Source organism: Orussus abietinus, unplaced genomic scaffold, assembly GCF_000612105.2.
Source record: "Orussus abietinus isolate OABI.00-Male unplaced genomic scaffold, Oabi_2.0 scaffold18, whole genome shotgun sequence".
In the NCBI taxonomy this organism is placed as follows: domain Eukaryota; kingdom Metazoa; phylum Arthropoda; class Insecta; order Hymenoptera; family Orussidae; genus Orussus; species Orussus abietinus.
The window spans coordinates 741,373-762,413 of record NW_019396011.1 but is presented as its reverse complement, the minus strand read 5'-3'; the positions used below and the strand labels follow the sequence as shown (position 1 = coordinate 762,413).

The window sequence follows — 21,041 nt, the reverse complement described above, 5'->3', positions numbered from 1 at the left end:
ATAAGTGAGGTACCAGTTGCTTTCCCGGTTACTTGAACTTTGATATGGGCGAGTGATAACCTCGGTGATACGGTGATAGTAAAATTCGTAAATCGGAGGGACGGGAAGAGACTCGAAATTCCAGGGGTCGTTCAAATCCTGGAAACGTGGAGGCGTGCCTATTCTAGGGGTTGGTTTCCCCTTCGTTTTACGGTGCCGTTACACCTGCCATTCCCGATCGGGATCGCCCAGGGCATACAAAACTCGACCTCGAGGCTCTTATCCGGGATTCGACGTCACGAAGGTGATACCGCAAAGTCGTCCCTTATACGACGTCGTCTTCGACACGCGTCTTCGGATTATCGAGGAAAGCCCGTCACTCCCTTCAAAAAGTTCCCGGAAACGAGGGCGAACTCCTGACCCTACCTTCCCTAACCCGAGAAGAGAGGAGAAAATAAAATCCTTAGGATATTAAATTTAACGGATGGTAAGGCTACGTGCAAACACCTGAGCCTTGCCTCCCAAAGCCTAAAAAAAAAAATGAGAAAAAAAATCCTGGCGTTACAAAATTAATATCAGACCCCGGGAAGATCGAGACAGGTGTAAACGACCGATTCTACCTTCGGAGATAAAGAAAAGAAACGCTTGCAAGTAAAATCCTGGATTTCGGTGCGGGGATTCAGAGCCCGAAGAGGTCGGGACCCGACGTTTCCAATCCTGGACGTCGCGACGTCGATCTGATACCCTCGGTTACAAGTAACTCGAGGGAAGTAAGTGGCGGTAAAGCAAAGCGTCCGATAGGGACGTTTTCCAAGTCGCGATAAAAAGCCGCGGCAAAGTCCCCTCGTAATTCCGTCCGCGGGTTTATCGCTCACTTACATGCCCGGCGCTCGGTCCTCCATTTTCGAAATAACATCTCGGAGGGCAATGAGAGGGAACACCTCTCCGCAGCGAGCTTTTACCCGCGGAATTCCGCGTTACCTCGATAACGGCGCGAGTATTCCCCGAAGAATACCACCCTCGTTACCCACCTCGCGAGATCCTGACCCAGCTCGCCCGATAAACCCGGGAAACGTTTCTTAAATACGTCTTTACCCAGGACACGACGCCGTAACCCGGGAAAACAAACGCGGAGGCGCCGCAAACCTTGCCCTGGGATTACGGGTTTCCCTCCAAGAGGGAAATTTTAGAACTTCCCAGGATAGTCCAAGGATTTCCGTTAACCTCCTTCGTCCTCCCTATCGAGCACTCGAGATATCCGCATGTCGAATTATCCGAGTTGCCATCGTTTCATTGGGAAACTTCGGGCTTAACCGAGTGGGAAATTGAGTCCTGCCTCCCGGATTACGAGGTGCTCCCCCGGGAGTGGGAGTCTTAATCCGTCGACTTATTACCCTGCAATCATCATCGCGAGGGAGTCAGCCGAGATCCCTATCGAGCCGCGAGTAAAACGGAAAAAATCCAGAATATTTTCCTTTTCTTTTTCCATTTTTTTCCTTCAACTTTTTCATCCCCTAGGTGTCGAAGCGTGAGAATATTATGCAAATGAATCTCGGAATTTTCGCAGAAGGTCCTGAATGTTTTTAAATTTATTGTCAATCTCTTTTTTTAATACATCCACGTGCTCGAGGGCTCGGGGGGGAACTCGCGAAAAATTCGCGGAACCCTGGGAGCGGAAAGAAAAAAAAGTTCCATTAAGCTCGAGACCCCCCTCGAACTTCCAATTCACGCTCCGAGGAGTTAAATCCTTAGGGCGGACGCGTTTCGATCAGTGTCGTCGGAAAAGCCACTTTCCGGACGCGTTTTCAGCCCGACTGGTCCTCTCCGCGTCTTTTCCCCCGTCTATGGAACTCGCGATTCCGTCTACGCGACGTTTCCTCCGCTTTATCGACCGGGGGCACACGGATTGCGGTTCGTTCGGGCATTAATTTTGAAAAAAACCACGCGGGGCCAATGGATCGGAGAATTAATTAAAGCGCCATCTCCGTGATTAAGAAAACATTCCCGCGATCCAGGAGGGGGGCGGGTCTCCCTCGTCGCCTTTCGACCCAGAAATTTAATTAATACTACACTTAACGGGGCAATTCAATTTCCGGAGTCGGAATGAAACTAATGAAATCGCGTTTTCCCAACGACAAGGAGTCACACCTGACGGAAAAGCGATTTCCCCCCGGTGTGCACCGCGGGTCTGACTTCCCTCTCCTCCCATCTCGAGATTTTCCGCAACGCGGCCGGAAGAGGCGTTCTCCAGGAGGCAGCTTCCGGCGAGCCTGGACCAGCCAATCCCGAGGCGGTGGAAATCCTCGAGGACTTTTCCCCCTTCGTCCTTACGCCAAGTGCGAAAAGCTCACCTTGATCTGGGAAAGCAAAAGCAAAACCCCTCCCCCAAGGAATCCGCCTCGTTCCGCAACCCGCGAGAATCCGATAGAGCGCGATTGGACGTCGATCGGATATACGGAAAATATCGGAAAGGGGGGAAAACTTGGAAAAATACGTGAAATGCCGGAAATCCATCGAAACTAAACACGAACGCGGTAAAGGGAACAAGTGGGAGGAGGAAATCGCGCGATTGGACACCACCTCGATCGGAAATTCTGGAAACATGTAAATTCTAAAAATACGTGAAATTCATAAAACTCCGGAAAAATTGGAAAAATCGCGCCAAGAGGAACAGCTGTAAGGAGGAGGTGTCTCGGGGAACGACGTTTCCCATGTATCTCTAAATCGGTACTTCCTGGGTAAAAATCGATGGCGTGCCGAGAGCTTCCGTATCCCGCGATTCCTCGGCCCGGATCGGGTAAATGATTATTACGTCGTTAGCGAAAGCCGTAGATTACTCGGCGCAATAACCGAAGTGCAGGCCCGAGGTTAGTTCTGGGGTCCAGCTTGATTACTGATTCGCGATAACCGGCTACATCCAAAATGGCGTGTCGTCGGTCCATCAATTACGCGAGCGCATCGGGGCCGTGTGCAAGAAGTGGGGCATGTTACACGTAGAAAGGGGCGAATTTAACCCCCCCGGTGCACGCGCGATGCACTTTGCTGCACCTGTGTGCCCCACCCCCGTTCCTACCCCCGGATGCACCGCCTTGCACTTAGCACCCCTCGGGCCTCCCCCCAAGACGCGGCGTAAAAGCGATAGATAAAACTGATGAAAACGACGAGAGCGATAAAAGAAAAGAAAAAAAACAGAAAAAGAAGACAACGAACTAAACGCTCCGCCGAAGGATGATTAACGGATCCCCCGTAACGCCGTTAATTACCCGAGGGCGATATATCCCGTCGACGCGGGAAACGAGATTAACGATGAGGCGGTTAAACCATAAACGGGGCGACATTGTCGGCATTAAGGGTGTTAACGAGGAAAAATTCACCGTGGGGTGGATATCTCCCTCCCCCGAATTTAACGCCGCCCAGTGGGAACGCGATAACCGAGGATTTTCGCGTGTATGCAAATCAGTTGATTACGCCGCCGCTTGTTCGCGCGGTAATAATATTAATGGGGAAAAAGCCAATCGTATATGACCCCGGCCGGGATATCTTCAACCGAGGGGGAATTTTGCGAGCGGCAATATTGCCCGAATATTTTAATATTATATTAACCGGGGTTATTGGAAACGGTTATTGAACACCGGCCGAGTCGGAAAGCAATAGGGGGCGGCCCGGGTTACACCGGGGAGGGTTTTTCAAAACGAAGGGGGAGATTCTCGTTTTTCAATCGCCTTAACCCCCGGGGGAACTAGGTACGTTATCCATGGTCGAGAAAATAAGAATGATAAGTCGCAGCCCCTCGGTTTCCTCCCCAGCACTTGCGACAACAATCAAGGTAAAACGGCCAGGGCCGCCCTTTGAGCGATGGCCAGGATCGGATCAGACTCTATGCGTTATGCAGCAGACTTCAATGGAATAATGAATAATCCTTGGGAAAGGTCAGGAGGGAATAATTCGCCGAAAGGTCAGGGAATAAGAGACACCACCCCTGCCAGATAAGAGAGGATGCCCCCTCCGACCCCTGACACACATCGGCCACTCGAAAAGAAGCGAGCTATTCAAATCGGCCGCTCGGCGTTGCATAAATTCCCGCATAAATATTATCCTTCCCCCTACCGAGGGGGGAAATTCCCCCTGAAAGAGTGAAAATTCATAAAAACGTTTTCGCTTCCCACGCGGCCCCTCGCCGAGTGAAAAGGAAATGAAAAAGGGAGAAAAGAAAAAATGGAAATTGCATTCTGGCTGGTGGGAATTACTTGCAACCACCGAACACGTTTCTCGTTAAGGTGATACCTCGGTTCGATTCCTCGGTAAAATTGAGAAATTGATTTCGTTAAGAATCGTCGGTGCGTTGGGTCCCAAAGTGGTGGGTCGGATGCAAAGATCGATCTCCCGGGGAAGGATGCACCTGCAGGTGCCTCCGGGTGCCTGCACTTGCGGAAGCCGGTTACTCGGTGGACTTGTCGGCGGTGGCGAGGATATCCCGAGGGATTTCCCGTGGCAGGGGCATCCCGCGTCCGGGATACCCGGTGCAATCCCGACCAGAGTGGATATAGATACCGGAGAATCCCCAAGACGCGGCCCGAGTCGCGCGTTAACGAGAACTCGAGGTCGAGGAAGGTGTACCTGGATATGGGATTTGGGGTGAACTCCCCCGAGGGAATGGAAAAGGGGACGGGGGAAGAGGAAGAGGAACCCCGCGAGCTTTCTCGGACATCACTCAACCCCGAGAAATGGTCCTTCGTGAAGGGCTCCGTGGGAACAGGCCAGGGTGTTCAATATGGCATCGAGATGACAATGAGATGACATCGAGGTAGCATCGACCCAGGGGAAAAAAAAAATTTTGCAAGTTTACAGATTTTATCCGTTGAGATAAGGACCGCAAATTGTCAAAAAGAAATTAAGATTAACCGCACTAATCCATTAATTTTTTTAACCGTACCGCGAACAACTACTTCCAACGGATAAGCTTCTGTAACTTACGGCACCTATTTATCTCCGAGGAGATGACGTCGAGATGACACCCAGAGCATCCGGACAGCACCCAGATGGCATCGATGCGCGGCAAACGAGTCATTAGACCCTATCAAATTCCACTTAATTCCGCATCGAGCCTCGACACTCATCGTGACGGGCGGAAAACGCAGGGGAAACGCCGCAAGTCACCGCGACATCGATAATCTCGAGGGGAAAAAAGAATTTGTCATCGCGGGGGCGAGATTTTGACGGGGGCGGGTCAGGGGTAAATGACACCCCCTGGAAATTGATAGTCACCTGTCGGACGCGCCCCCTGCTCGTGTCCGAATACGTGCACCCTGAGAAAAGTCGATGGGAATTAACATAAATTTTCACACTCTTCGGGGGATGTCGCTTCCTCGATGTACCCGCAACCCCCTCCGTGAGATTTACATCAGACTAGATTAGCCCAAACTCAAAGGTAATCCCCCGCAACCCCAAAACGTCCGGGTTAATTCCCAGGCCGGATTAACCGGGGATTTCATTAAATCGTGGAAAAGTGAGCAGGCTCGATTTCTACGTCCTTTTGTCCCGGACACGCAGGATATCCCCCGGGATACGCGGCTCTTCCTTTAACTTCCACCCCGGGGGCGTCGAGCCCCCGTACCACCCCGAAGACTGGAGTCGCGGCTTTTCGCATCACGGGGTTAATTATGGGAGATTAATGCAACACCTCAGACATCACGCGTTATCCTCGACCTGGGATTCTGTTTCGGAAAGATGGACTTTCAATCCGCCCCGGAATTACGGACTTTCATGGCCTCGTTAGGGGTGGAATTAACTCTGTTCTAGCAACTCGCCTTTTGTCCCGCATGAAAATCCGAGAAAATGGCGAGCCGGCAACTTTGCACCCCAATTATTGTTTCGGCAAAAAACACTCGGCGTAAAAGAAAAAAAGCATTTATACAAAAAATCTAAAAAGCGAACGCTTCCTCGACCCTCCCCTTAAGGACCTCCCTTGCAGATCGGGGAGGTTATAAAAAAGAAATTCCCAGGACCTTGGTTCGCGGTTCACCTTGTCCGATTTAAATTTAAACCTTAATTGTGCAATTTCAGCGAACTTATCGCGTTTCTTTAATGCCTCTTGGGCATTCGCGAGTCATGCAATGACATTTAAAAAGCCGTTGATAACTCGGCATACGGGAATAAAAGTCACGCACGGTTTCATACGCACTGGGTGTACGAGCTTTTTTAATCTCGATAAATCATCCCCTGTTGACCAGGCCGATCCAATAATTCCCAGAGGCTCGAGCTCGACTTGAACAACATCTCCTTCTTTTCCTTTTGTTAATCAAACACTCATTAACCTCGAGAGTAACGAGCATGACTCACGAGCAGGCGGCACCGCTCGAGCGCAATCGGAATTGATTCGATTCCTAAACCAGCGAGTTATCACCGATTTATCACAAGGTGCCAATTAGCCGTATCGATCGGAGGCGATCCCCGCGCGACGTAATCTCTGGAATTAATTAGCACCGGGCCCGACCTCGAAGGAAAATCGTCATTAAGAAACCAAACGACTCGGTTTTTATTCGCCGATACAGAAACAATGAGCAGTCCAAAGTCTCGATTGGAGATTAAGTGATTAAAAAATCGCCACCCCTCGTTGGCCCTTCTGGCAAGGGTAGCTTCCAAGTACCGAAGGGTTTGAAAGTACAGAACTCTCCTGGAGGTAACTTGGACTGATTTTCCGAGGATACTGCAGAGGATGCTGCAGATGATGCCACCATCCCTCTCTATCAAACTGGAGCAGGATCTTTCCTTATTGGCCCTTCTCTCGAGGGTGAGGGTGTATTGACGCCGGAATTTTCTTCGATACCGAGGACCTTCCAAGTATTAAAGGGTTTGAAGGAGGTAATTTGAACTCCTTATCTTCCGAAGATGCTGCAGACGATGCCACCATCTCCCTCCCACCAAGCTAGAGCAGGACCTTCCCTCATTGGCCCTTCTCTCGAGTGCGAGGGTCTCGACGGCGGAATTCTTCGGTACTGAGGGCCCTCCAAGTATTATAGGGCTTGGAGGTGAGAGGCCTTACCGGGGGCAACCTGGGCTCCCTATGTTCCAAGGATTCCGACGAGTATATCCCGGCTCTTCTCCTACCGGACTGGAGCAGGACCTTCCCCTTCGATATGGAGATCTTCTGGCCCCTGGCGCGTCCGCCCTTCTTGGCAGATCTTCCCGATGACAATCTCTCGGTCTCTCGGTCCACCTCCCTTTTCACGAGGTCAAGTCCACCGCAATCGATATCGCCCTGCCTATTTTCCTTTTTTCCCAGGGCGTCCTTCCTCGTTTCTGGAGCGGGGTCGGCCGCGCCTGCCGTCAGCTCTTTCTGCCCGTCGAGCTGCACCTGTCTCCTCCTCCTCTCTTGGACGACCTCCCTCGGCGACGAGTCCTTGTCCCCCTCCATCTTCACGCTATGCAGCTTGAGGAGGTCAGCGATCCTGGAGGAGAGCACGGATCCGTGCACGGGGTTCAGCTCCCCCAGAGCCCGCTTGGCGATGTCGACCATGGGCAGACCAAGGGAGACCAAGGGAGGCACCAAATGATTTCCACCCTCCTTATCCTGGCCCTTATCCTCGGCTTTATCCTCGCCCTTATCATCGACTTTATCCTTCGCCCCCCCTTCACTCGTCTCGTTCCCCTCAGCCTTCGCTTCCCTAGTAACCTCCACAGCCTCCGACGTCGCGACGGTGCTGGACCCCTCGCCCTCCCCCAGTCTCCTCGCTTCGCCCCCGTCGGAGGTCGTCGAAGGGGACCCCGAAGAAGGACCTCCCGTTTCTCCTTCCTCTTTCTGGGCCTCTTTCTCCCCGTTCTCTGGCTTTTCGCTAGGAGCCTGCGTCGCTTTGTCGCCCTCGTTCCCCGGCTGCGTGCTAGTTTCCGCGTTTTCTTCCCTCTTCCTCCTCGCCCCGATTGTTATTCCCGGGTGGGCCACCCCCTGGTGTCTATCTACGCGTTCAACAAAGACGTCGCTATCCAACTTCACCTGACCGCCCTTACCCGAAGACCTCTCCGTTTCGACGCACTCCGTTGTCAGTTCCGCGGCAGTTTCGACATTCGCCTCCCGTTTCCTCCTCCCGTCGCCAACAGGTGGATCAAAAGGGTGCACTCGAGCTTTGACTCCACCCTGGTGCAACTTTCCACCCCCAGTGTCCAGGCTGCCATTCGACTCCTGCGAGGTCTTCTCGTCTCGAGTCCCTTCTTGACTCACCACCCCAGGTCGGCCGTCCACGTGGTAGGGCTCGCCGACGTCGACGGAGTCTAGGTGAGAGCATCGCCGATCGGCCTGGACCGACTTCGATTTAGCCAAGAAAAATCCACCGATTGATGTGTTACTTTATATATGTACTCGAAAACGTGCAAAAGATTGATGAAACTTTTCCTCCAAACTGGGCGCCCCGAATCACGTGAAACATCGACACGTGATTACGGAGGCCCTAAGAAAGAACGCGACGCTCGTGAAATTTTATTAAAAATAAAAATACCTTTCCTTGGTTCTGGCCTGGGATGAATAAAAACTCATTTCTTTCTTTTAAAAAAGTCAAACTTCACGAGCAATGAAAGAGCGAGAGAGTATGGCGAGACAGATAGAGTCCTTACCGAGGTGGCGGGTATCACGATCGGCACGAGTGATAAGGCCAACGACACGAGGAGATGCATTTTTCAGCCCCGAATACGACCATCCGAGATCCGGCGTCGTAGTAAGTTCCTCTCGGGCTCCGGCTCGACTTTATTAAAGGCTCGCTATCGAGAACTCGTTAGATTCGTTTAACGCCGAAAGATGTGTACCCGCCCATCAAATCCGGACACGGCGAATACTCCGGCGAGTTTTCGATCTCGCGTTTACGATCGATTTACGATTACGCCGCCAATTCGCCGACTCGAGTCCCCGGGAAATCACTTTACACCGACCATTCCCCTCCCCGCCGTTAATGGCGGGGACGATAACGACGCTTTGACGAAATCGTAACGACTCGTAACGACCGAGCGAAATCATCGCCTGTCGGATGCTCCAAAATGGATCCGATGAAAAACCAAAAAAAAAAGAGAGATGAAAAATTATGAGGAAAATCCCGCTCTTTAGGCAGTACCGAGTGTTTCCTAGGGCAGGGTGAAAAACATGAAAATTCTGGAGACCACGAGTGTTTTGGAGGTTACGAATGTAATGGATATTACGAGTGTTACAGGAGTGGTTACAGAGAGTCGAGTGTCATTCACCGGCAGACGAGGCACGTCAGATGCAAAAACGAACGAGGGGGTTGCATTCAGAGCCGCGAGCTTCAAACGACGCCCCGGGGGGTCCCTCCCTCTAATTTTTCAGATTACCCCCGAACCACCTGCGAAAAGCGAGCGGGGGTGGACGGATGAAGAAAAAACCTCCACCCCGTGATTTAATCGAAAAGTGCACGGCCGGGCACGTTTCCGCGGATTCTCCTCTTTTTTCCAATTAGCCACCCCGGGGGATAGGCGAGAGACACTCGTCGAAGCCGCGGAAAAACTGCGGATAAAGAGAATAAACCGGATAAGGCGAGTAAAGAGAATAACGCGAATAAAGCGGCCGCGGTCGTCAAAGGGAATCGGAGGACAGTTTTCGAGGGAAGAAAGAGGAGGATCTCGATTTCCACCCCGGAGAGTCACTCGATCCGAAAACCACCCCCTTATGTCAGGATCTTCAACGATGCGAAATTCTCATCGCGTTTTTATTCCTTTTATATATATATTTTTTTTTTTCAGTCAACTAATCCTTTTTCTTGGGACGACGCGGAATATCCTCTTTTCGTTTTACTCCTTTCGTGACAAATCTGTTTTTTTTTTTTTTTCGGGGAAGAAGGGCAGTCAGTCGAGGAGGGGCGAAAAGGGGAGTTTATCGATACGCGGAACGAGGGGAGCAAAGAAGAGTAATCGAGTAATTGGAGGAGTAATCGAAGAGGTCGAGGGCTCGAGAATTAAGAGGCGGAGTTTCCTTCATGGGATATCCTTAGAGTCGGGGCCGGCCTAATGAGAGGGAGCCGACTTTTCCCGAGGCATTGAACAACGCGAAACACGACTGCGGAATCTCGGTCAGTTTTTCATCGCGAATTTCCAGGGTATCCCGGGCTCGTCCTCGAGGGGTTAATTAATCCTGGAGGGAGGATGCGGCGGGACGAGGATTTTTGCCCCGGAAAATCAGAGGAAAGGTACTTCCCCGGCTCGACCCAACTCGACTACCCGATTTCCCCCGAACTTAGCTAAAAGCTCCCAGTTCCAATTTTCTATCCGAAAATGAAAACCAAAATAAAAAAAAGAGAAATGAAAAAACAAATAAACATACCCGAAAAAAAGTGACGAGTTATTTCTTCAGTTCGATGAATCTCTTTTTCTCTCGGGGCACAAGCCCAGATTTTAATTTGACCGGCCTAAATTAAATCTACGAATTTCATCTCCCGCAAGCCCTTTGCGGATTTTCCGTCAAATTCACCGCAGTACGCAGGGTATGAGCGGTTTTCCGCGTGCGGAATCCGTTCAACCCCCCTCCAGGCGGTATGCGCCCTTTCGAGAGCTGATCCATCGGTCCATATTTACCGAATCAATGTTTAATCGGAGCTTTGCGGAGTACCCGCGACGTTTCCCCCGTCGCGGTATATCGGTAACAAAGTTACCCCCCGCAGCATCTTGAATTTAATCAAGACGTGCTGCACCGAGGGAAAAAAATTCATCGAACCCAAAGAAAAATTTCCTTGAATTAACGAAACATTTCCTTGGGACTGTTCAAAGAATTACAATCCCCTTAATCCATATTACCTCGATTACCGTTCCCGTTCTCTCTAAAAAATACAATCGTTGAACACAAATATTCAAATTTGGAATTTATGGACCAGCCGGATGCGATGTCGTACCTACATTATCGCATTTAAGAAATTACCCAGGGTGGAGTAAAGCTCGCCATTGTCCGAATTACCCGGAGTTTCGGATTCGCTGTAACGAGCGTTCATGCTCGACAAGAACCGGCGCTATGTAGAACTTCCGGCGGAAAATGAAATTGCACGCGAGCGTCGGGGCGCGCACGCGTGGTGCACGCATAATTGCCACAACGAGCGGCACACGTCGGTGGCCGAATTCGATTGCCGGGTGCAAGCCCGGGCGATAATTAGAGTGTGATATATAAATGAAAATCCAGCAAGCCAGGGCCGAGTAATATCGTTCATCGCTCGTTACGACGACCGATTCGCGTCTAAATATAATTCCTAAGCGGCTTAACAATTAACTTATCACGGGCCACCGTGAGACAAATTCGATCACGAGCCATTACCCTCCCTTCCACAAACGAGAGAAGAAGAGTCGCCCCTGACATCCGAAGATACCCCGAAAAAAATATTTTTTTTCCTCTCAAAAAATTATTCCACCGAATGGAGTTGAAGAAAATATTCCACCGTCATTTTTTCAATTGAACATAATGTCGTTCTTTTGGAGAAGAAACATCTCTTAGGAGTAATTACAAGTTCCTTCCACGAAGACATCGTCATTTGATCCGAACGAGCGTTTTCTTTTAACCAGAGACGTTTTTCCCCGGTGTACGATTAAAAAGAGAGAGAGAGAGGCGAGAGAAAAAAAAGGTGGGAAAAAACGGGAGGGAATCGGAGACACCACGGGGGGCCGAGAGCGAGACGAATTCGTCCCGGGGCATCGGGGGAGACCTCTTCTCCCTCGGGAAAAGGTCTCCCTCGAGAGAAGAAAGCGACCTCTCGCAATTCTGGAACGCCGACGTCGTGGGCGTAAGACCGATAGCTGGGCCCGGCACTCTTTTTATCCGAGCACTCGCGGATCCGTTCCCATTTATCCCGAGGGATGGTATATAGTACGTCCCGCGAGGTCCCGGGCCTCGACCAATCATCCCCCATCCCGGGGGAGGAAAGAACTCCTGACAACTCGCTAACGAATTCTTTTTGCCGGGCCCGAGGTCGCGATTGGATCCCCCCCAAGAGGCGACGATCCTTCGGGATTATTCCCGGAAGTCCCGGATCGATTATTACTACCCGGGATGGCGAAGGTCCTTCAAGGATCAGAGAAAGGTCCCGCGAATATGGCCTCGGTCTTGGCATTCGATTCTTCGGGAGAAATCCCAAGGTCCCGGAAAATCGTAGGAAATCACCGATACGATATCAGGATTATAAAATCGAAGGCGATCGAATCGAAGCAAAATGCCGCCTCGATGGGCCACTTTCGTCGTGACATTTCGGAAGGCCAAGACCATATCAACGGCTTCCCTCTCGAAAAGAATGTCGCAACAGCCAGGGCCACCTAGAGGAGCCATTGTCCTCCGTGAGGGGGGCACGGGTCACCGGGTCCATAAAGTAACTGGTCCAGGTCGCAGAATCCTGGCCGTGGAGGTAAATTTGAATAGGCATCGCCAGCCAGGGCGATATATCGGGGCCGGGTTGAAAAGCTCGGCCGAATTTCGCCCACGCGTCCTGGCCGGCCTAGTTTCGCCCCGACGTGGCCATTAATTACCAGAATTGGCAAAAAATCAATATCCCCAGGTTTCAATGGAGCGTTTCCGGGGCCCGACGCGTCCCCGAGCAGTTCTTCCGGGCACAGCCCCCCAGGTCCCCCTCCGGCAGGATTTTCGCGAGAGGGTGGAGTCGATAAAAGAGGAAGACCTGGAAAGCACCCGAGAGAAAGCTCCAGTTTCCGCCCTCGTGCCCGCTCGAGGAGGCGCCGGGACGCACCGCTCGCGAGTTTGTTATCACAGGGGCAGATCGAATCACGTCGCGCGATTCTGGAGAGAGAGAGAGAGATCGATCCCCCCGTCTCCCCGGAACTCGATAAAGCCCTCGCTAATGCAAGCTCGACAGAAAGGGAGAGATATGTATATACGCGGCTAGATAGACGGAGATAAACAGAGAAAGGAAGGGCCCCGGAGGGAGGGAGATGGAATCGCAAAAAAGCTCCCCGAGGGTGGGGCGAGTCGTCGAACGACGAAGGGGAGGGTCGAGGGGGGAGGTTAGCTTTCGAGTGCTGACAGAGCTTGCGATACGCCTAGCCTTTGCACCCCAGGGCCGGCCTGTCTCTCCTCGCGCGCCACCCACCACCCACCACCCACCGCCCACCCTCTCGTTCTTTTCAGCCCTCCAGGTTCAATTTTCCCTCGCGGCTTGGCCTAGCGCTCATAACCTAGATTATAACAGATAGCACAACGTACCCCTCCCTCCCAGACTCATCCCCCCGATGACTCGGAAACTGGCCCGTTAAAAATATTCATAAAATTCATACACCTTCAAGGGTGTCCTAATTGGTACATAAGGCCGTGGCAAAATAATATATTTCACGTCTCGAATGTAAATGTACCATAAATTTATGATAAACTTGAAAATAAATAATTCTGCAACGTCATAGAATTCTGTGAAATTTCCTAGGGAAAATGAGTGCACCTGTGTATTGGATTTATAACGTGATATAAAAAAAAAAATCAGTACACCGTATCCGAATACAAACTGCGGAAGAGAAATCGTACAAAGTTTCACCCGATTTGTTTAACGGAGTGGGCGAAGCGTTAACGCCCTTTCTGCCAGGAAACTCGCGTTGAACTTCTTAAAATAAGAGGCTTTCCCCGCGGTAGTTGAAGTTACTCTGTATCGCTTCATGGGCGGCGCCGAGTTATTATTTATGAAGTTTGTCGTGAGAAGCACGAAGAGCGTGGTAGAATGTTTAATTCGCTATGTCGAGACAAGGGTGGGTGGCGTCTCAGGGCTGCGGAAAAGTCGCCGGGGGTGTCGGTTAATTCGGCAAGTGGGCGAACTCGATTTACGGCCGCGTAGATTGATCCAGTTTACATCGAACGAGTACGGCCCGACGGTGCAACGCGCGTTAATGCATTCCCGGTCTGACGGGGAGTGTATGCACGGGAAATATCGAGTTACGGCATCGACCTGTCCGACTGGCTTTTCGAGGACGACGTCCGGCTCGTCCGCGTCGCATTAGCGGACGATTAATGAGGGAAAAACCGCGACGGGCCGGCCGCGAGTGACAAGGGATGCTGCGATAGGAGGAGATGCGTCGTGGTCCATCGAAATCAATTCCGGGTAAGAATCGGAATAAGCATTTCCCCAGGCAGAGAGACCGACGGGGTTTCGACGGCAATCCCAAAGTTCCCCGTGTATGCACCCCGGGCGAGAGTGCATCGACGTGATGCACGGCGTTACGGGGCGGTAACTGGAAAACTTTTTAAATCTCCTGCAATTTATCTCACCGTCGAGCTTTCCCCGGGACTTCGCGGGGGGTTGTGGGGAGAAAGGCAGGACCGACTGCTAGAGGCAAAAAGAATTTATGACATCTGTACCGGAATTTAACGTTAATGGAAAGCTCCCTTAAAAAGAGGACCGTAAACCGGGGCAGCCTCCGATCGGGCTTGCTCCCCGTTGTTCGGTGCATCGAGGGCAGGTGCATCGCTCGACCCGATGTCCCCATGTTGGGCTTCGTTCGAGCAATCGTTACGGAGTGACATATGTGCACAAGAGGACAGGGACGTGTGGCCTTGTGAAAGATTTGTGCCCCCCTCGAGACCGACAGTCTTTATAAATGCATTATAAATTCATCCACGAAACAATTAACGGGACAAACGGACGGGATAAATTTCCATCGTTTAGGAGAATCGGCATCAGCCGAGCGCGACGATTTCTTAATAAAAGAGACCCCCGGCAAATTGAAGACGGTGCACCTAGATGCACCGAGATTGCCTCGCGAGATGAGCCCCGGCACTTTGTAAAACGGAGCGCCACCTCGGTGCCCACTTTTTTATCATCTGCCCCAATGGCCGGCCATTAACGTTAACGATTCTCTCTTTCTCTCTCTCCAGAGAGAGGGAGACAGACATATATAAAGAAATAGAGGATGCAATTCGAGCGACAAAGTTTGTCCCGACGGTCTGGAGAAAACTACCGCTCCGCTTATTTGCGTTTATGGCGCCGTGATGTATACATACCCATATATACACACAATACATAAATACACGAATATAATTCAGAAAGTGCAATTAGCTTTGAACATTTTCTGCAATTGGTCGTTATGGTCGGACATTCCCCGCGTCCCCCCTCGCCCCACGTGTTGCATTTAAGTAGAGAGCTTTCTAAAACGAAGTTTCAGGGAGGGTCCAGCTCAGCTCGCAATGGAGTTCAGAAAAGCTGAATTTCAGAATTTCAGACGTGCCGACATTTCGGAGGTCCAGAAATCGAGAAATCCCTAGCCCTAGACTGCGAGTCCTCGCGGCGCCTTCCTCCCTCGGGGATGCCTAAATAAAATCGTCGGCCGGCATCCACCCACCAAATCCCGCGGGAGCTCCGAAAGATTGAATCCCCTCGTTAACCCACCGTTCCCGGTTATCATATTTATGCACCGCGTGCACCGCGCACAGTGCGCCGATTCCCCGGCTCTTAACGAAGCCGCATTACGGGGATGTGCAAGTGCAGCGCCACCGGCGGCTTGCGGTACAAGCGACGGTAATTGCGTTAAGGCTAATTACAATAGTTCCCCCGGAAGTTCAACGAGATCTTGATGGGGCCCGAGTTTCCAACACTTTTCCCCTGTTGCGCGGCATCCATTCGACTGTAAAGTCGATCCGTTCAAAGGTTTAGCGAGAGCCACGCAGTGGTAAAAAAGTCGGCGGCCGTCTGTCTTCTTTCCGTCTTGTACTTCACCTTGATTTTTCTTTCCACGGAGAAAATCACGTGGAAAAAATTCATTCGATAAGAGGGGGAGGCATTCTGGACGCGAGAGAATCCGAGGGGATTTTTCTCGGGCGATTCGCATTGGGGGGGGGGGGGGGGCGGTGAAATAAATGGAGCGCGAACGACGGGGTGCAGTAAGTGCACCCGGGTGCTTAATTTCCTGCAGCCTGGAGACGACGTCGGGCCCGACGTCCAACTTTTTAATGGGCCGCGACGAGGGCCACATACCTCGAGGAAGGAGCGAATGGCTGACCATTGGGACGCCGCCACCACTAATTAGCCCGGCGGATTCATTGGCCGGTTTAACGCGTTGCCCCTCCACTGGGGCTCTCCTAATGACTCCCGGAAAAGGAGGATTTATGACCGCGCCATTGGGAGCGGGCGAGCAAGGAAGAGGACGGCCTCGGGGAGACCTGGGCAGGATCGGGGCATTAGGCGCCTCTAACGATTTATCGATGTCGAAAGTACGTGACGAGCCTGCCGAGACGTCGCGAGGCTCGACCTCCCCGGAAATTGGCCCCGAGATTTGCCCGCGATCGAATCCCCCCGATCCGCGCCTCGAGAGTGCCTTTTGATTTGCGAAAAGAAAAAAATGTAAAAGAAGAAAATAAAAGAAAAGGCGAAATATTTTTCGGCAAATTCGAAACGACGATCCAAGGTCTGCCCCGATTCCCTGCTTTCGTATTCCCGACGCCCCTTTCGAGAAAAGGAAGGAGACCGCGGGGGGTGGTCTTTTTTTCGGAAGGGGGCGGCCTTTCCGCGTGACCGGGAGACACGTTTACGCGACGCTCATCCCGGGACGACGGGAGGAATTAATAACGAGATACGGGGTAGAGCATCCCGGCAGGGTGTTCTCCCGAGGAAGGAGCGTCGACAAGGCTCGCAAGGGATCGCTCTAAAAATTATCCTGCGTCCCCGTCGCGGCGAGATTAGGAAGGAAGAAGGATCGGGAAGGAGTCCCGGCTGTCCCGAGGGATCCCGTGTCGAATCCATTTGCAGAACGCCCCCGCCCTCGTCCCGGGAATATCATCCCCGCGTCTAATATTTACATCGACCCGTCGTGGCGGGATCCCGAAGGATCCCCAGGACCTCCGAAGGTCTCGTCCCGCGGTCGCATCCCCGTACCGCCGATCGATTCCGGAGATTCGACAGAAATTAAAGGAGTAAGGCGAATCGAGTCGACCTTATCCCCTACCTCGGCTCGCAGGACAACCCACACCCTGGAGCGCCTCCTTGCGTCCAGGACTATCGGGAACTAATATATCCCGGGGACAAACGGTAGATTTTTCGAGGAACATCTCGAGCGCCCGTCTACATCCATTCCACGCGACCCGGAAGAGAGCACGTGACGCGCATGAGGAAGCCTCCGGAAAAACGGAAAGCTACAGAGAATCCCCTCGGGAAAGCTCCCGGGGGTTCCCGAAGGAGGACTCGAGGCCGCGGAATCCCTCCCCCCGTGTTTATGTTTTATGGAGCCGCACTTAACGTCCGATCTCGTAACGAGGATGCTGACCGCAGGACCTCCCACGAGGGGGCCCCTTATTCTAGACGGCTAAAGATGGAGAAACTAAATGCGCGGAAAGAAATGAAATCTGTGTTGAAAAAAAAAAAAAAAGTCGAGATACTGAATGTACGAAAGGAAAAAAATAGAATTGGAGAACCCGAGGGTACAAGAGGAAAATAAATGAGGACGGTAAATGGGCATTCGTTCATTTTCCGTAGTCCGCGGAAAATAAGACTCGGTCGAGTCGAACTTAATTTTCGTCATCGGGGAGCTTTTCCTGCTGCAAGAGGGGGCAGGGCGCATTCGATTGCACCCTTTCACGCGAACCCGATGACGAATTCTCCCGAGGATGAGCTCCCTTCATCTGGCCAGTCAAAATTGCATCCGCAACAAGTCGGCTGATAGACAGGGCGAGTATGTCGACGTGTACGAAACGCGTACGAGCTCCCTCCAAATTGGCAGCAGAAAAGGAGCACGTTGATAATCGAACGAGAGAGCGGCTCTTTCGGGGGAATATTTCATCGGAAAAAGGAGGAAGGGGGAGGACGTCGGGTGTATTTTTAAAATACTCCCCGGCAAGCCCTTCGGAATATCCCCGGAAAAATTCTTTCCATCCCCCGGTCTCTGCCCACCAGATACACAGATGATCGATTTCCCTCGCGCGATTCGAGAGAAATTATTTTCCCCGAAATATCACGGCAATTAAATTAATTACCCCGAAATTACTGGCTCTGTTTTCCGCGGCACGGAAATCGAGGTCGGGACTGCCAGGTGTGCGAGGTGCATACGATGCAACTTCACCTGGTTACGGTGTTACGAAAGGGCTGTCGCACCATGTTCACGTTAGACCCGATTGATATACCACGTCTCTCTCGCACGATATTTTAAGTTAAGGGGTTAAAAAAGGAAAGCCACGCGTCGGAGCAACAACATTCGGTAGATATAACTTTTAGCCGAATACATCCGAGGGCTTTGAAACGCCTGCGACGACCTCGATAAAGCAAACACAATATTTCGGAGCGAACGAAAGTTCTTTTTTTCCTCCCACCGCACAGGAGGGTCCACATGGGAAAGGTTATCATATATCGTTGGAGGAATACCCGAGCAATAAATAATGATGGCAGGTGCTCGGCAAAAGCCCCGCCACCGTTTGAAAAAAAAAGACAAAAAAAAAGCGCCGAAGCCGTTGAAAGAAAACCGTAGCGTTGCTCAAAAGCGTTTAATATCATTTACTCGTTTCTCATTTCTTTTGTAAGTTAACAACAAGCAAATCGAATAACGCAGATATTCAATTATATGCTGACCGAAGAGAGGTCGGATTATCCGGCGCTTGGACAGATGAAGATTAATCATCTCCCATTAAGGTCCGACCCGGGGCCGTGATATTGAGCGATAAACTCCGCGGGAACAATTATTATCTCTCCGGCTCCCGATATTAATTAAAAACGATCCCAACTTGTCGGGATTATTAGCGCAAGGGGCCGCCTCGTACCCCTCGATCTTCCCCCCTCCCCCCGAGATCTCACGGGGGGACAGTTTCAAGTTTCGATTAATTAGCGGAAAAGTCGAACGGGTCTGCGACGGAGTCGCGGAAAATCCGAGGGGGGGCAAACTTTCCGACGGGAATAATGAAGTTCCTAATGGCGCCGGCCATCGGTTTTCGACGAGGCCCGAAGTCGCGTAATTCAGAAGGAAATGGAATTATTAATCGAATGGAAGCTGAAAACGTCGGGGGGGGGGGCACTTTTCGCGACATGAAGCGCCTCGCCCTGAAGACAATGCCGAAGAGGACGACGAAGAAGATGCTGGTAAGGATGCCAAAGAAGATGAAGGGGATACCGAAGATGACGAGGAGGTTGACGAGGTATCGGGCCACTACTCAAAAACCGATTTCGAAAGCGAGCCACGTCGATTCGGTTACTCCGTCCACGTGGAAACTTCTTAATTGGGACCCCAAAGCGAGCCGAAGCTCATCAGGCTCCCCTCCAGGGAGGGTTAGAAAAAGGGGAATGAAACTTGGAATTGAAACTAGCCTCTCGCGAATCCCGCAATTTACCGTGGGATCGAAAAAATACCCAACAATCGAGCGTTATAAATTTACATGGGGATTTTTATCACGGTGAGGAGGAAAAACTCCCACGGGAGCCCCATAAGCCGGGGCGCCTAAGTCTCGGCTTACAGGGTCTCCGCGACACCTAGGGGGGTAATCGTCCGGGACACCTGTCGGCTCGGTTAAGGGGGTCCCGGAGTCACCCCTCGGCGCTAACGAGGTAAGGAACAGGGCCCTGGCCCTTTACCTCCGAGTACTCGTCGATGGCGCTCGAAAGTCTCTCGAGGACGGGTCGACGGCTCGGAGGAGGCGTCCATGCTCATCGTCGGTCTAGTTCGGTCGGTGGATCGATCGACACTGTCACAGAAATCCGCGCGCGGCCCATCCCGGGCGAGGGGCCCGGGGGGCCCGAGACCGGATCGGCCGGAATCTGGGCAGCAGCGACGCGTCCCCTGTGGTGACCGCGGAGGTACTGCGGCCGGTGTCGGATACGAGCCCCTACCTCGCCTCTCCAGGCGCCACCCCCGCACCGCCCACCGCCTCGCCCTCGGCTTTTCCGAAATCCCCGGGAAGGAAAATCCACCGAATTCGAGTGTTCCCCAACGGCCTACCCGGCCTCCGGAATTTTCTCAGCCCCGAAGCTCGACTGCGCGCGCACCCCGGGAGGGTTCTCGCCCTTCGAGCTAAGGAGGCCGCTTAGGGCGAGAAAACTCACCCTGAGCCCCGAGACTGATATTGCTACGTTATTTTCAAGGGGGGGAGGGGCAATTATGCGCACGCTGCGAGGGGCTGAGATTCGTACCGAAGACGCTCCTCGAAAAATATCGATTCCTGGGGTCTTTCACGGGGAAATCGTTTGAGATTACCTTTGATTGTGACAAACGACAACGAGGCTCGGAATTAAAGGACCGACTGTGTTTCGGTGATTTTCAACGAACGGATGATTTTGGTAAATGAAGCAATTTTTGTTTTGCGGGGGAGAACGAGAGGGGAATTTTTCCGATTTTTTTTCTTTTCATCCGGCGACGCTGAGCCGGGAAAAACTCGGTGCAAGCTCGAAAATGCGAGGTTAGGGTGGATGGCATTTTTCGAGGGGGTTTTATTACCATAAATTCCTCGGCATATTATTCATTCGGGGATTAAAGGGGTCTCGGTAGTTCCCGTAAAAAAGCACGCCGAGGTGCGCCGCGAACCGCCGAGGCGGAGCTTGCGAGACGCCCTGGAACCTCCCCTGGGAGAGGAAACCCTGGATGGATAGGGGTAGTTTACCGTGAAACTAACGTCATTATTTCGACGTAACACCGTCGTACCCTGCAATGCTCGGCCGGCGTAACTGTTTCAAACTTGTCCGCATTACTGGCAGTCAAGTAGACAAGCCGGGATCGAAGCTCTCTCGAGCTTGGCCCGGACGGGAAAAAGCTCCTCCTGAGAGCCTCGTCCTGGAGATCTCCCCGCTCAGCGAAAAATCAAGGTCGGCGAGCGGAAAGAGCTCTTGTCACCTGAACACTTCGAACGAAAAAAAAAAAAAAAATTGAGATCCTCCTTCTAACGCCTCGTCGCCGTGCACGGATAAAAATACCGCTGGACAACCCATCTACGCTCTTAAAAAAGAAATAAACATTCTATTTCCAACGCTCCATTACCGCAAAAGGAAATAAAAATAGAAATAGCCATCTAAGCGCTTAAAAAAAAAACAGAAAGAAATTCCACTTCCAACGGTCCATTCCCGTGGTGAAATTAGAAAATGAAACGGAAACGTCACTCCCTGAGGGTGGATCGCCGCTGGAAGAAAAATCCGGAATCC

The 21,041-nt window shown here is 51.9% G+C and overlaps 2 protein-coding genes across 3 annotated transcripts in view; both read right to left on the bottom strand.

Moving 5' to 3' along the window:
* The window catches only part of LOC105700318 (octopamine receptor beta-2R), a 79,353-nt gene extending 59,831 nt beyond the window's left edge, over positions 1–19,522 (bottom strand). The window contains exon 1 of the mRNA XM_012426053.1: positions 19,485–19,522. The gene's annotated coding sequence lies outside the window, so the exon portion shown is untranslated. The remainder of the gene's footprint in view (positions 1–19,484) is intronic.
* On the bottom strand, positions 6,491–8,713 carry LOC105700317. 2 transcript variants are annotated; one of them, XM_012426050.2, is made up of 2 exons: positions 8,584–8,713; positions 6,491–8,269 (listed from the first exon to the last, which is right to left on the bottom strand). In XM_012426050.2, the coding sequence occupies exons 1-2, from the start codon at positions 8,641–8,643 to the stop codon at positions 6,923–6,925; spliced, it is 1,407 nt and encodes a 468-aa protein (XP_012281473.1). In that variant the 5' UTR covers positions 8,644–8,713; the 3' UTR covers positions 6,491–6,922. The 2 variants fall into 2 exon arrangements, with proteins under 2 accessions (XP_012281473.1, XP_012281472.1); XM_012426049.1 differs by having other exon boundaries at positions 6,491–8,278; positions 8,584–8,712.
* Positions 19,523–21,041: the final 1,519 nt, after the last annotated feature.